This window comes from Aplysia californica, unplaced genomic scaffold (genome assembly GCF_000002075.1).
Source record: "Aplysia californica isolate F4 #8 unplaced genomic scaffold, AplCal3.0 scaffold00887, whole genome shotgun sequence".
Lineage (NCBI taxonomy): Eukaryota > Metazoa > Mollusca > Gastropoda > Aplysiida > Aplysiidae > Aplysia > Aplysia californica.
In genome coordinates, this window is record NW_004798157.1 from 224,158 (window position 1) to 238,934 (window position 14,777).

Sequence of the window (14,777 nt, forward strand, 5' to 3'; positions counted from 1 at the left end):
ACAGACAGACAGACAGACAGACAGACAGACAGACAGACAGACAGACAGACAGACAAGGACTCATACTGAGAGTTCTGATATTCCACAGGAAAACCCTTTGGCAGAGTTTCGAAGACTTGCCAAATTTCTGGGCAAAGACTACGAGGACGACCATTTGCAGCAAGTCATTAAAGCAACCAGTATAGAGACCATGAGGGAACAGAAAGGTTTTCTGTACTCAGACAACTCTGGTGCAATCATGTTTCGGAAAGGTAGCTGTTTATCGTTGGCAAGCTTTTCAATTATTGTTTTAAGCCCAATTAGCAAACCCTTTCAGGAAAGAAAAATACACCTTTCTTTGATTTTATTTACAATGTATCTTCGTCGTAATATTAGGTCTTTTCTAGGGGGTGGGGGAAGAAAAGGTGGACTGTATATTTCACGTAGATATGGACATCTTTTGATGTGCTAAATGTCGTTATTTAGATTGAAACAAATAAAGCCATAACGTTAGACAAAACGGGACTGAGAACTACGCTGCAACTACATTATTTTAGATATTTCAAGAGGCGGCCTTCAAACTTATCTTTTACGTCCAGTCCGGGCTGAGAGACATACAACACCCCCAATAGAAAGACGGAGATTTTCGATAAAATTCCTCCCCACACAAGAATCGAACTTAAGTGTCCTGCATGGGACGGTGAAGCGCCAATGGGCCAAATCTACTTTTTGTGAGAACCTGTTATATTGCGTCTTGTTGGGCAGGAAATATATTAATGGAACGATTCGTTTTCTATCCCCCAGGCAAAGTTGGAGACTGGAAAAATCACTTCACAATTGCCCAGAGCGAGTGGTTTGATCATGTGACCAGGACCCGGATGGGTCACTCGAAGTTGTACAACTTTAGATATGATCTTTGACGCAAAAAAGGTGCATGAAGGTATAACTTTAGATAATATGATTTTTGACACATACTGCATGAATGTACAACTTTAGATGTGATTTTTGACACATACTGCATGAATGTACAGTTTAAGATAATATGATTTTTTTGACTCATGCTGCATGGATGTGCAACTTCAGATATGATCTTTGACACATACTGCATATATGTACAGCTTTGGATATGATCTTTCGCACAAAAATGCGGTATGAATGTAATGAGGTGGTTTTTGTATTGATGCTGAATCTTTGTGTAATTACTGATGTTCTGGTTAAAAATCTACTCAAAATTTTTCGGGTAGAAAAATAAAGTTTATCCTAAGAACTTCAGATGGCCGGTATTCTGTGCAGTTCCCAACCACTCGCTGGCAAAAATGTTGCGTCGCCGGTGTTGTACAGTTTACAGTCCGTGGGCGTTTTTGTGGGGGGGTTTGTTGTTGTTGTTGTTTTGGTTTTGGATTTTCAGGCGCGAGGGGGCGTGTTGTGTATGTTTTTTTTATTTTTTGTTTTTGTTTTTGTTTAGTTTTTTGTTTGGAGGGGTGTTATTGTTTGTGTTGTTACCAATCAATAATTAAGCAAGAGAGACTTTGACAAAATGCCGTACGCGAGATGGTGTTTCGGTGGTGAAGTGCTTTGAAGGAGACACTGGAAGAAATAGGTCAACTCTTTTTTTTTCTTTTATTCAAAATCCATTGTAATGGTCCTTCTACCGGCCGCAGGTCATCGATAAAAATAGGGATATATACTGTCGGATAACATTTTTGTCTATTTTTATCATTTGAATGATAAGGGTTTGAGTTTGAGTAAAGAGTAGCACATCATGCAACAAAATAACTGTCATTTAGCGCAGGAAAGAAGTAAGACAGGTAGAAAGAAAATAACAGAGGGAAAGAAAAGAAGTAGAACCTATCAGTGGCACTCTCCCCCCACCTGCAAATCAAATGGTATTTTTCGACTTTGTTGAAAAACGTTTAAAAATAAGAACAGTGAGAAGGGTACAGTGTGGATGGCCACAGACTGAAACACACTGCTAGGCGTGAATGCACATAGATCTATTACGGTAAAGGTTCAAAGGAGGATAACATTGTCCAGGATTTAGTGGAACAATACCAGATAGAAGAAATATAGGCAACTGTTAACTCGGGTTGCTCGTCTGGTAAACACGTTTTGGTGTGACATTTATTTAATACCCTTGAACCTTTTCGCGCACCATCGTGCGGCTTTCAAAGTGTGCACTCCCAAAGAAAGCCGTAATTTATGTGCACTATTCCCTGGACACGCGCGATTTGAGGGGTATTTTCAAAGAAATGAATCTTCACTGTTTTAAATTATAGACGTTGGTATATGGTGTCAAAGTAAAGTTCAAATCGGTCTGCAAACCTATAGGCCAATGCTTACCTAAATAATGAGTTCTGCGAATGTAACGTCCATCTCTGATTGTTCCACATAAAGTCGATTATACTTGGAACCTCCTCAAACAGTCCGCCCAAAAACAAAGTAATTGAAATTTGAACTAAGACCATCTGCACCCTATCTGATATTACAACAACTTAGCTGACAACACAATCATATTGACATGACATGTAATAATATTATGCTTTTTCAGTTTAACTGACCACTGGAATATCAGAATCAGTGTCAACATATGGGACACAACCACCCCCCCCCCCAACCTACTCACCCACAGTGGTTGGTCTAAAGTCTTTTACTCTCGATTTGTTGTTTCTTTCCACCACTCTAGATATTTCTTTCAAGCATTGAATGATCGTAAGTTTGTCTTTGTGCTTGTCTTTACTTAAATTTACACCCTTCAAACAAAGTTCGTGAGTGGTTGGCGGGTGCTCTGGTGTGGTTTGCTCCTTCTTTCCTATCGAACATCTGTCGTCCTTATCTCCCCTTCTTCTTTTTTATGTTTGTTACTCTCTTGTAACACCTCTAATCTTCTGGCGCTCATATGACCATATTCAGTTGCGAGCGCCGAAAAACCTCTACTAAAACACACAAAAAAACAAAGTTCAAAATCGTAGTCAGCTGTTTCTCTACATTATTCATGATGCTATTATATAATATTGCTATCACGGATAACACCTATCTCATTACATGTATATCTTATTAATTGTGAGCTATAATATTCTTGAACTTAGAATGGGAAATTAACCCATTTCGTCTCCTAAAGCAGTGGCAAATAATTTTTACTTCTAGTGAAGCACTACAAAGAAATGAACACCTTGGAAAGTGTACCTGTTAGGATGTTTAAAAAACAAAAGAAGGAAAATCACTGTAGAGGAAGAATAATAAGTGGGAAGACAATTATTAAGCAGTAAGCGATAAAACAGAATACGTCATTGCATAATTACTCTTCCATTGATCCGATGCTTGTCAGAGGGTGAAATAATAATAGTATTACAAACTCACCGATTATAATGATCTCTTCACAAAGACGCCAGTGTTTCGGAGAGCACTTTTTATACTATAATATATGTAGTCAACTATTTGCGTACTTTCCTTAAAAGTTTTTTTTTTTCCTTTTGCAGAAGGATTAGAATGAAAGTAGATGGCAAACAAAGCACCAAGAATAATTATATGTTCTTACGAATCTGGTTAATGTTTCTAGATAGATTACTCGTAAACCTTAGTGCCAAATCGGTTTTTAATTCAAACATGCAATACAAGTGCCAGCGTTCAAATTTGTGAATGTTGGAATCATACGTGTTAAGAAATTTCAGGGGCTTAGAGGAAATTTTCTCGTAGAGAAAAGCGAAGTGTGTCAATTTTAAATGCGTGAATCTAGACCTTTTGAATATCGGTAACATCTTTACCGATTATACCACTCCCATTAGTCATCATTTAGAAACACCGTATCTTCCCCCAAGAATATTATAATATTACGTGGTGCTTTCTCACAGAGTAACCTGATCAAATGATAGTAAAGTTCATGTCGAGTAAGACAGCGGGCCTGCTATCTAATCTTACCTAAATGTTGATTGGCTACTCAGTTGTTGAGTCGGTTTGTTTATAAGTTCGTCGTTGAGCGAGGACTTCTGTCGACGCTTTACAAGGTTACGGCGTGTCGTCCTCTGGAAGGGTATTCTATACACGGGGTGTCTTTAAAAAAATGAGAGGACGCATTTAAAGGGCAATAACTCGGTTATCCTGGAACCAATTTCATCAGCAGTTTGGAGAAATAAAATTCAGCCATGAGGACGTAAACTTCATCAAAACGTAAGAAATCAATCAAAACGTTCGAAGAATATAAAATTTTAAAAATTCCAACCAAAATTTAGTGAAACAAGATTTTGAAACTTCATTGAAAATCAACCATATCGTTCCATTTCAAATAGTCACTATTTGTGCATTGAATAACACATTTATACAAAACTGATACTGCAAAATAAACTTTGGGCGGTGGGGTCTATTTAAATCTCCAGGTGTTGACCATTTCTCTCCCTTCAACTCCAATATGCAACTGGAAACTTAGAATAACCCCGCGACATGCTTCTGGTTCGATTCTTCGGACATGATGTTCAACACTAGGTTTTAACTCTTTGATTGTTTGTGGGTTGTTTCCGTATACGCTGCATCTCAATAACCCCCCTCTAAAAAGAGAAAAAAAAACTAGAAGTAATAATTGAAGAGGCTCAAGTTAAGGAAAATGTGGTGACCATTCATGTGTCAACTTTCAGCCTATGAGGTGTTCTCTAAACATTTCTTACAACCACACAAGGACCACTCTTGGGGTGTGTGGTGGGGGTCCCATCCCACTGGAACCAAGCCTCTACAGCATAACACCTTCTCCCAAAACTTCTATTCAACTTTCTCAGCACGGTGAGATATTCATCAGATGCGGTTGCTGTGGGTTTACCGCCCTTATCCCGAAACCAGAACATGCCGATCACGCCCTAGATCTAGTAGCTGAACATTTTTAAGAAGTAAAATTTTGCGTCTTATCCAACTTTCGTTGAAGTTTTAAACTCTAACATATTATTATCTCAAACGTGTTGAATAATGTTTTCATATTTGCAAACTTGATGTCTTTCACAGTTGAATCGTATTTGTTCAAAGTTTTGTTGGAATTAGTGCAAAGATGGATGAGTTCTTGCCCTTTAACTAAGTCCTTTTTTTTAGACATCCTGAATTTGTATTTTCCTCCTCTCAGCCAATAATAATAGATCTATTAACAACAACAACACGATATGCTTGGTATTCAATGTGAATGATAGAAATTTGCAGACAGTATTCTACATATTGCAGTTTGGGGACAAAGACGGTGTATTGGGAGAAATAGCAGGCCATGGGAGTTATCGTTAAGTTCCAGGAGCCTAAAGTAGATAATGATGCAAGAAGATAGGCGAGATTTCTAACTTAACAGTTTAACTTTGTTGGTCATTTAGTTTAGTGATTGGTTGAATCATTGGTTGGCAGGTTGTTTGGTTGGTTGGTTGGTTGGTTGGTTGGTTGGTTGGTTGGTTGGTTGGTTGGTTGGTTGGTTGGTTGGTTGGTTGGTTGATTAGTTGGTGGGTTTGCTGCAGAAAGTAAGTAGTGGCATAATATTATGCACTTACATTTTGAAGTTGTGTCATCAAGATGTTCTGATAGTGCAACAATTCATTATAACCAGGACGTCGGGAAATCTCTTTTGGTTTATTCATAGATAAAGTTTCAGACGTTCCAAAAGGGCCGACATGGAAATACATAACGTGACGTCAGTGCCACACGGAGCGTCCTATCTGGTAAGCCTAGCAACACTGTACACAATAGAAACTATTAACCTTGTCGTACTCAGTGGATTAGTTTCCATCTTCGGCGTCATTAGCAACCTTGTGAACCTCTCCATCTTCTGGAGACACGGTTTCCGTGAAAGTATCAACGTGGGACTCACCGCTCTGGCCGTCTCTGATTTGGGAACAGTTATCAGTGGCGCGATTCTCTCGGTCTGTTTCAACCCTTTGATCCCTTACTCAGAGATGGGAGTGAATAGTAGAGACGTTCAGTACCTCGTCGGGGCACATCCACGCTTCTGCTTTGCTCGCATCACGGGACTCATCACCGTCTACATCACATTAGAGAGGTGTCTTTGTGTGGCCGTGCCTCTACACGTCAAGAGAATTCTCACACCTCGTCGGACATTCGCCGTCGTCGTCCTCATCTTCACCCTCATTTTTCTCATCGAGACCCCTATCTACATGGCTCACAAACTTGACTGGAAATTCTCCTACGCTCTAAATAGATCAGAAATAAGTTTGGTCTCGATGTCGAACGCAGCTGAGCTGGAAAACTTGAGCTTTGGGCTCAGTGTCTGTGTCCAATTCAGCTCGTTTGGCCTTCTCCTCATTCTGACGTCAACTCTCGTCCTTCTGCTCAAGAAACGCTCCGAGTGGCGTTTGCAGACGGTCTCTGCCGGACCCTCCGACAAAAATAACGTTTCCCGTCGAGAACGTGGGGCCATCAGACTGACCTTAATGGTATCTACCATCTTGATTTGTTTTCTTTTCCCCAGCACGCTTCTCATCATCACCAGTTTTCTGGAACCAGAGTTCAACTTCGGTCGTCGTTACCAGAATATGTATTTCAGCGTCTGGACGATTGTTTCTCTTGGGGAAGTGTCCAACTCAAGCGTGAACATCTTCGTCTACTACAAAATGAACTCTAGATACAGAGAGACGTTTCGTGGCGTGTTTTGTACAAAGAGCTCTAGTAAAGAAGGCAACAAGACTCCAGTGAACGTTTCGCACACGGAAAAATTATAAGACTATTAAGAATACTACATAGTATTGTTGACTGATATCAAAGAATGTTGGCTGGACTCCAAAATGAGAACAAGCAGCGTAAGTTTGTACCATGTTTCCCTTAAAAATGCATAACAGTTTAAGCGTATACAGTAAATAAAAACGTGTGTTCAAAATACAATCGTCTGGACCCTAATATGATAAGCCGTTTTGGTCCAAAGTCACTTTGTGGAAAGAATGATGTGAGTTTAATTAACATTGCAAGATCAGTTAGAGAAGCAAGGATTTTATTTACAACGTCTCTTTCCGATGGTACAGATCAAAGTGTGCTGAGAGCCACCAAAACACCCAAAACAACCCAAGTTTTAAAACAACTTATTAGATGTTCAAAGCAAGACCATCCGCATCATATGTCAGCATTGTACCAACTGAGAACACGAAGTAGTCACGTAACGGAAAGCATTTGTTAGGAACATAATGTTATTGTTTTAAAGATAACTTCGGCACGCTGTTCAAATTATCTGGGCCTAGAAAGTAAATGTAAAATTGTCTGGGCCTAGAAAGTAAATGTAAAACACCGTGGTGAAATCAGGCGCTCGTCCAAAAAATGAAATGGATAGAACCCCTTTGGATTGTTGTTGTTGTTGTTGTTGTTGTTGTTGTTGTTGTTGTTGTTGTTGTTGTTGTTGTTGTTGTTGTTGTTGTTGTTGTTGTTGTTGTTGTTGTTGTTGTTTGGCTCAACACCTTTTATGTCCATGGAAAAAATACATTTCTGTGTGGATCTTACTGAACAACGTTGATCATAAGCACAAAAGATGTAAATTTGCAATTTTCAAAGTCTTTCAAGCTTTAGAAGTCACCAAACTTTGGCTTACCATTTTCTCGTTAGTTTTTACCTCAGACACCAAACGACCCCCACTGGGGTAGTGCCGAAACAACACTTTCATCTCGTTGATTAGACACTAGCATCAGCATCAGTAAATGTCATTGAAGGAGGCGGTTATGAGGCTGAAGCAAAAGTATGAATTGACTGTAGGGATTGATCTAAAATCTCTGTCTGTCTGTCTGTCTGTCTGTCTGTCTGTCTGTCTGTCTGTCTGTCTGTGTGTCTGTCTGTCTGTCTGTTTGTCTGACTGTCTGTCTATCTGTCTGTCTATTTGTCTGTCTGTCTATAAATATTAACACAAGCACAGTTTTTTAGTAGAACAAAATAAGACAGTCAGGGAACTATTGACCAATAATGAGTTTCTCAGACAATGAGACCTGGCAATAATATTGAGAACTTTCGTTTTTAGCTCTCGCTCGTCTCGTAGTTATTATTTTATTATAGTAGAGAGTTTTACGGCGCTCGCAACTGCATAAGGTCATATGAGCGCCAAGGGGTGGGTGTCAACAGAGAAGTCTTTACAGGGAATCAGACTTACTCTGCTCACCTCTCTAGCTTCAACAGCACAAGGTCTGCTTCAGCTATCAAGGCACCCCGGAAATAGCAGGTCACAAGAGTGTGACAAACATATAAAAGAAGTAAGGAAAATGACAATAGTAAAGATTAGGAAAGAAAAAGCAGCAGTTCCCTCTTGTAGATCAGGCACAGTTATGAGCGTGACATGAATAAGCCCATTTACAATTCTACTGTGCTTGAACGAGAAATGTCCCCCCTTTGGGAATGGCCTAAAGACACTACAGTCAGCGGCACTGCCCCGGAGGTTCACCCATGTCTCGTAGTTGCAAGAAATAAACAAAAAGATCACCGTGCTATCAACTCTCCTTATCTCTTTTTCTGTATAAAAATGCATGCATATAAAATACGCGGGCAAATAGTATGAATGAAAGAATGAATAACTGGTCCTGGGCAAAAGACATAACACGCACATAAACACACACACACACACACAGAGAGAGAGAGAGAGAGAGAGAGAGAGAGAGAGAGAGAGAGAGAGAGAGAGAGAGAGAGAGAGAGGGGGGGGGAGAGAGAGAGACAGACAGAGAGAGAGACAGACAGACAGAGACAGAGAGAGAAAGATAGAGAGAGAGAGAGAGAGATAGGCAGACACACAGAGATACAGAGAGAGAGTAAGAAAGAAAGAGAGAGAGAGGGGGGGAGAGAGAGGGGGGGAGAGAGAGAGTGTATGTGTGTGCGTGTGCGTGTGTGTGTCTGAGTAAGAGACTGAGTAAGAGATTGAGACAGAGAGAGAGAGGGAGAGAGAGAGAGAGAGAGAGAGAGAGAGAGAGAGAGAGAGAGAGAGAGAGAGAGAGAGTTTGATGTGATATTGTCCTTCCACTCACTTTTGATCCACGATGGTGTCTCACTCTCAGCATTCGGTTGCTCATCAATGTCGACCCTTTTGTCTCTCAGGCTCAGGGAAGATTGATCTAAGTACTCAGCTGGGGGTTTTCAAGTCTCTTTCTTCCACCACTGAGCTCTGTACGTTTACAACGACGATCCAAAAAGGTCTTTGGGGGTTTTTTGTACACTATCTCCACACAGTTCAAGATTTTTCGTTCATGATATTCAAGAACTCTTTTCAAACCGATTATGCTTTTTGTATTCACAACCGAATATTAAAATAAGTACTTAGAATAAGTTAGAACGGACGTTTTCCATAACGTTTCTGCATTCACTGTACAACCCTAGCTTTATAATATCCAAATGCATTTATTATTTGGGATACGTGTGGGAGATTTCAAGGCTCGTCCTAACTAGGGTGTGTCGTGCGGGAGGGTTTTGGGCAGGTCAGTGAGTTGAGAAAAAATGGCTTGTGGGGATGGGTTCACTGTTAGGTTACGGTCGCTGGGTCAGACTTTCGTATACTGCCAATATTGAAAAGGCCTTCCCTCGGCGATGGATATTCATTTGAAAAACTGCTTCGACTCTACGCAACACTGCCGAGGACGGAAGCTGAGAAGCTGGCTGACGGCGGCGGGAATGAATCCGAATACATGGCGTCCCGCTCAAGACGTTTGCCACCTGAAACGGATAGATGATGTATTCTGTTTTTTTCTTTTTCTTTTCTTTTCTTTTTTTTTTGCCGTCGCCCCGGTCAATGCCAGAGGGCTCGAGGATAATGTAGATCGGTGGTATCGAGCAGATGAGCTAACTGGCTTCCAAAAAAAAAAAGTCCTGAACCTTTCCGCACGGGGGCTTATGAAGTACGGAACAGTTTTTGTCATATACCTCTTGTCAAGACTGGGGGGGGGGGGGGGGGGGCTTATGTGCCGGAATCAGAGTTCACAATCCCAAAAACGAGTTATACCACGTCTGTTATTGGATTTCCAGATTTATCTCCCTATCACAAGAAAGGGCTTTTTAGGGCCATAAAATTGCGGGGGGGGGGGGGGGGGAGGGGGGTTCCACTTGACCATGGCCTTCCCCGCATCATTTAAATGAATACCACACCAAAATGTGTTTACCACATGAGCAGCAGTTATTTCTTCCTTCTGGCATTGTTTCACTAAATCCTGGACAACGGGACCCTCCTTTGAACCTAGAACCTAATATGTGCCTTTACGCCTAGCAGTGTTTCGTAAGAGTTTTGCGGCACATGCAACACAATGAGGTCATATAAGTGCCGAAGAGTAGATATATTACAAACACAAAAAAAGAAGGAGGAGAGATAAGGACGATAGATGTCTATCAGTGTGTTTCAGTTTATGGCCATCCACACTGTACCCGTCTTAACTGTTTTTATTTGAAAACTTTTTACCGCAAATGGGAAAATACCCTTTGATTTGCGGGCGGTTGGAGGGTGCAAGTCAAACAATGTTTAAAATGTGGCTAACGCTTCTCTGCCTCATTGTCCATGACTAAGCCCACAAGTCACCTTACCCCTTATTTCTTCGGTTTCCTTTAAGAAATATTGTCTTGTGCAGATGCATGGATCATCGTCAAATGTTGACGGACGAACTATTATTAAATATTTAGATGTGTCTTTAGAAGAAAAATGTAATGAAAAATCGGAAAGTCTAATGAAAAGAGAAGAAAGAACAGAAAACATTGATTTAGAATATACTGTCGATGCTAAACTAAACGCCTCAATTCACTCGGCTGGATTTGAATAACAGCCAAAGTCTTTATACCAATGTGCTAAGGCTGAAAAGATTACAGTGTCGTCAAAACAGACGAAGGATAGGCGTATTAAGTCTGCCTGTCAGTTTAACACACATACAAAAATTACTTTGGTGGTATTATGTTTGCCCAGGACTCTACAATATGCACGGCAATTTTAATTATAATGGTTCAACCAACACCTCCCCCCCCCCTCCCCCCACCAAACAAACAACTGAACATAAAAAGTACGAAGACGTAAAGACAAGAACTGGCTTCTGTCGTAGAACGATTAGGCTCTTTGCCTTCACCGTGGAAAGTTTTTTTCCCTCCAAGTTTAATACTGAATCGACTGCAGTCGAACCTGCTCTAACAACCACGACGTGCCCAAGACAATCACTTGTACATATACATCCACTTCCTATTTCCCCACTTTTTTTTGGTACATTTTAATTACACTGTCCAAGAGGTTTATCTGTCTAAAATTATCTACAATCGAACCTTCTCTAACGGCCACCTGTATAAAACAATCACCTATAAAAACGGGAACTTTCCATTTCTTCCCTTGCGTATTTTTTTACGTCCACATCATGACACCATATTAAACAGCCACCTGTCCAACACGGCCACTTTTCCCCTCGACAATGAATGGCCGTCTTAGACAGTTTTGACTCTGTTTTCTCCTTACAAGGGGTGGTCGTTTTGGACAGGTTCGACTGTGTCTCTCTTTGTCTGATGGGATGTTGTACGGTACCTCACTCAGCTTGGATTGGCCCTGAGTGACAGACAGGCGGTGTCGAAGCAGTCTTCCTCCTGGCTGATCTATCTTGGATCGATGGGGGCGTAAAACGTTTCGTCGGTCGGCTGTCCAGATGTACTAAACTTGCAAATTGCAGTTCTTAATCTGTAGTATTGGTTGTATATACAAGTATTTGTGAATTAATTGGTCACAATCCAATTTCTAAACATTGAAAGAGAACCCCCCCTAAAAAACCCAAAACAAACAAACAAACAAACGAACGAACGAACGAACGAGCAAACAAATAAGGAAACAAACCAACATACAAACAAACAACAAAATATAATGTAGGTACACTTTGAGTAAAAGAATTGAAGCAGCTTTTTCTCTCTCTTGAAAACATTTGTGTCACAATGCGGTGGGAGTCAGGTGCTTTTAAATTTTTGGGCATGTGGAGTCATTGGTTTCATCTAAAAGCTTGTTTATTTGTCTTACTTTAGATGAAGAAAATTACCCCTTTGTCTTGAAAATTCTTTTTTAAGACCCTTCAAATATACTCTGGTGTCCTAGCTTCAATTCCTCAAGATTAACACAGTCTACTGTAATGGCATCGACATTCTTGAACACATCACACGACGGTTCGAACATTGATAGGCACTAGTGGTGTAGGTATAGCGATAGAACATATCGTGAGAGTGATAGAAGTGAAGAGGAAACTTTAGATGAGGATTAACTAGCTCCTTTCCCCATTGCCAAAAAGAAAATTTCACCTATGAAGAAAGGTACAAAAGTAGGTGGCAGTGACGGATTGGTGCTTTTCCAATGGGTTTTTTAGCACAAGGATAAAAAAAAACTATTTGCCTTTGAGAATCCAACATAAAATAAAATGCCAGCAAAATTTACAAAGATATGGAAATGCTATGGAGGCTGAAACAATATTCACAAATCAGCGCATCACCGAGGTGTAGTATAAAGCAGGATGCTGTGTGACGGAGATGCCAACTCTCATCAGATGCTCAACACTTTTGGGATTTATGACTTTGAAGTTGTAAAAGATGACTATATAAATTGCATTAGCAAAAGTATGTTCAACGCCCAAGAGAGCTTCCAAAACACCAACAACGAAGACCTGACAAGAAAACTCACGAAGCTGAACTTTGAAAAAATCACCAACGCTTATCTCACACATCTAAAAGACTAAGCGACCAACACAGCGCAAATGCGGAGTGATATCTATGGTGCAATTTTTTACATGGACAGCGTTGACAACCCTCAACACCATCTCTGCCCCATTGGCATCCATTCATGATGCCACTTTCACTGAGCGAAAGATGAGCCGCCAAGCACATACCAAGCATAAGATAAGGTGAGGCAAAATGTGTGTGGCCAATTATGGAAAATCTTACCCAACCAGAATTGTTTTTAAAGATGTGCGTCCATACAGATACAACATGTTAACGAGTGCTCCAATTCCCTTGGTCACCCCACACCAAGTGTCGATTCCCGTCATTGTGGTCAATCGAAACGGCCACAGCTCTCTCTCTCTCTCTCTCTCTCTCTCTCTCTCTCTCTCTCTCTCTCTCTCTCTCTCTTGGTATTTCAGTGGGGTCCTTCAGGACTGTATATTATGAAAGTTTTGGACAGTCCTGTTGGACGATGTCACCACGGACACCAATCCGGGAGAACCGCAAACAAACCAAAATAAGCCATGGTGGACGGGAAACGCCTATCAAAATGGGGTCGTAAAGAGCAAACGAGACAGCAATTCCAGCTTGAGAAGAAAAGACACCTAGCTGAGGGTGACCTGTATGAAGCAGGGGTCTGCAAAATGTAAATTGTTATATCGGACTGGATATCTAACCATTGGCAATACAATTGTGAGCGTATATAACTACGTTTTCAGTAAGTTTTGCACGTGAAAACTTAAAGGGCTATTTTCTCAAACTGGGCTTTTTCAAGGGGGGTGGGAACGCAAAATATCTATCACTTGAAAACGTCTTTAAGATATCTTCGTAATTTTTGGTATACTGATAGAAGAAACATTATTCTAGTGTACCAAGTAGTGATGTTTAAAAAAATCTTTAATAAATGATTTGATTATAAATTCAATTCGTTGTTATGATCTGAGATTTCTGTGGTCAAAATATTCTCCTATTTTGGACCTCGATTCTAAAAAACGTTTGTCCTCCTATATCAAAATGCCAGTCCATCCACTAGAACAGCCACAGAAGGCTGCAAAAACCACTTATAATAATATTTTAAAATCATTTATAACCTTGTGATAGATTTTAAAGAAATGTGTACTTTTTCTATATATGAGATTCCAATATGGCAGTCGTTACTATAGCAACACAAAATCATTTTCAAAACTGATATTATATATCAGATATCTAATATTATACCAACTTACCTAACAACACAATCATAGCTTTCTCAGTTTAACTGACCACAGGAATATCAGAATTACCTTCTCTCCCCCCCCCCCCCCCAACAACCCTCCCCCAGAGTAGTTGGTCTCAAGTTGTTTACTCTCGATCTGTTGTTTCTTTCCACCACACTTGATATTTTTCTCAAGCACTGAATGATCCTAATGTTGTCTTTGTGCTTGTCTTTAATCAAATGTGAATCCTTCAATCAAAGTTCAAAGTTCGTAGTCAGCTCTTTCTCTACATGCAGGCTGCCCAGAAAAAAAAACTGTACAACTTTTTGTGTTAATATTTTTGCCGTCTCCTAAGTTTTGCGTTTCCAATTTGTACACAACATTTGGAAGTCAAAAGGAATTTGTCTGATATTAATTTTAGATAAATCCACAGTATGGTTTTGCTCTACATGGCGCGTAAAAAACTACCCATTTTCAGCGATGTCCCCATTTTTGTAGCACGGCGCACTAGTTCGCATTAAGTCTACAACTAAAAATCCCAACGATAGCGCCGTATTGCAAACTACAGCAGTCTAACAGGCCAACAGAAGTCAGCACATAGTTTTTTCTCAAGTTTCCTTTGTCTGCTGAGATCATGGTTAAGATTAGTAAAGAGAAGAGAGCTTTTTGTATTGAACATTTCCTCACCACTAATTCATTTTGCAAGTTTCGTATATTGTACGGAAATAATTTTAAAGTGCCTTTAAGGCACTATATACTGTTCGTTTCTTGGCAGTGTTTTACTATAGATCTAAGTACAAGTTATTTACAAGTGCTTTGGGAGACGAAATTGGTTAACTTCCCTTTCGAAGCTCTAGAATATTATGGCTCACAATTAAATTTGATCTACATGTAATACCATATTCACCTTTCAGGTTATATCAACTCCGTGAATGCTGTCTATTTGGGCAACCTCACCCTCCCCCC

The 14,777-nt window shown here is 40.2% G+C and overlaps 2 protein-coding genes across 3 annotated transcripts in view; both read left to right on the forward strand.

Moving 5' to 3' along the window:
- The window catches only part of LOC101863625 (sulfotransferase 6B1), a 15,879-nt gene extending 9,054 nt beyond the window's left edge, over nucleotides 1-6,825 (forward strand). The window contains exons 5-7 of one of the 2 annotated variants that reach the window (XM_035972888.1): nucleotides 89-251; nucleotides 784-919; nucleotides 6,419-6,825. In XM_035972888.1, the coding sequence (XP_035828781.1) occupies nucleotides 89-251; nucleotides 784-899 (279 nt within the window). In that variant the 3' untranslated portion in view covers nucleotides 900-919; nucleotides 6,419-6,825. Of the gene's footprint in view, nucleotides 1-88; nucleotides 252-783; nucleotides 1,252-6,418 lie in introns of those variants that run through there. The other variant, XM_005110421.3, reaches the window with a different exon arrangement.
- Nucleotides 5,604-6,668, forward strand: LOC101864569 (tachykinin-like peptides receptor 86C). The gene has a single exon (XM_005110425.3). It carries the CDS (start codon nucleotides 5,604-5,606, stop codon nucleotides 6,666-6,668), a length of 1,065 nt encoding a protein of 354 aa, XP_005110482.3.
- Nucleotides 6,826-14,777: the final 7,952 nt, after the last annotated feature.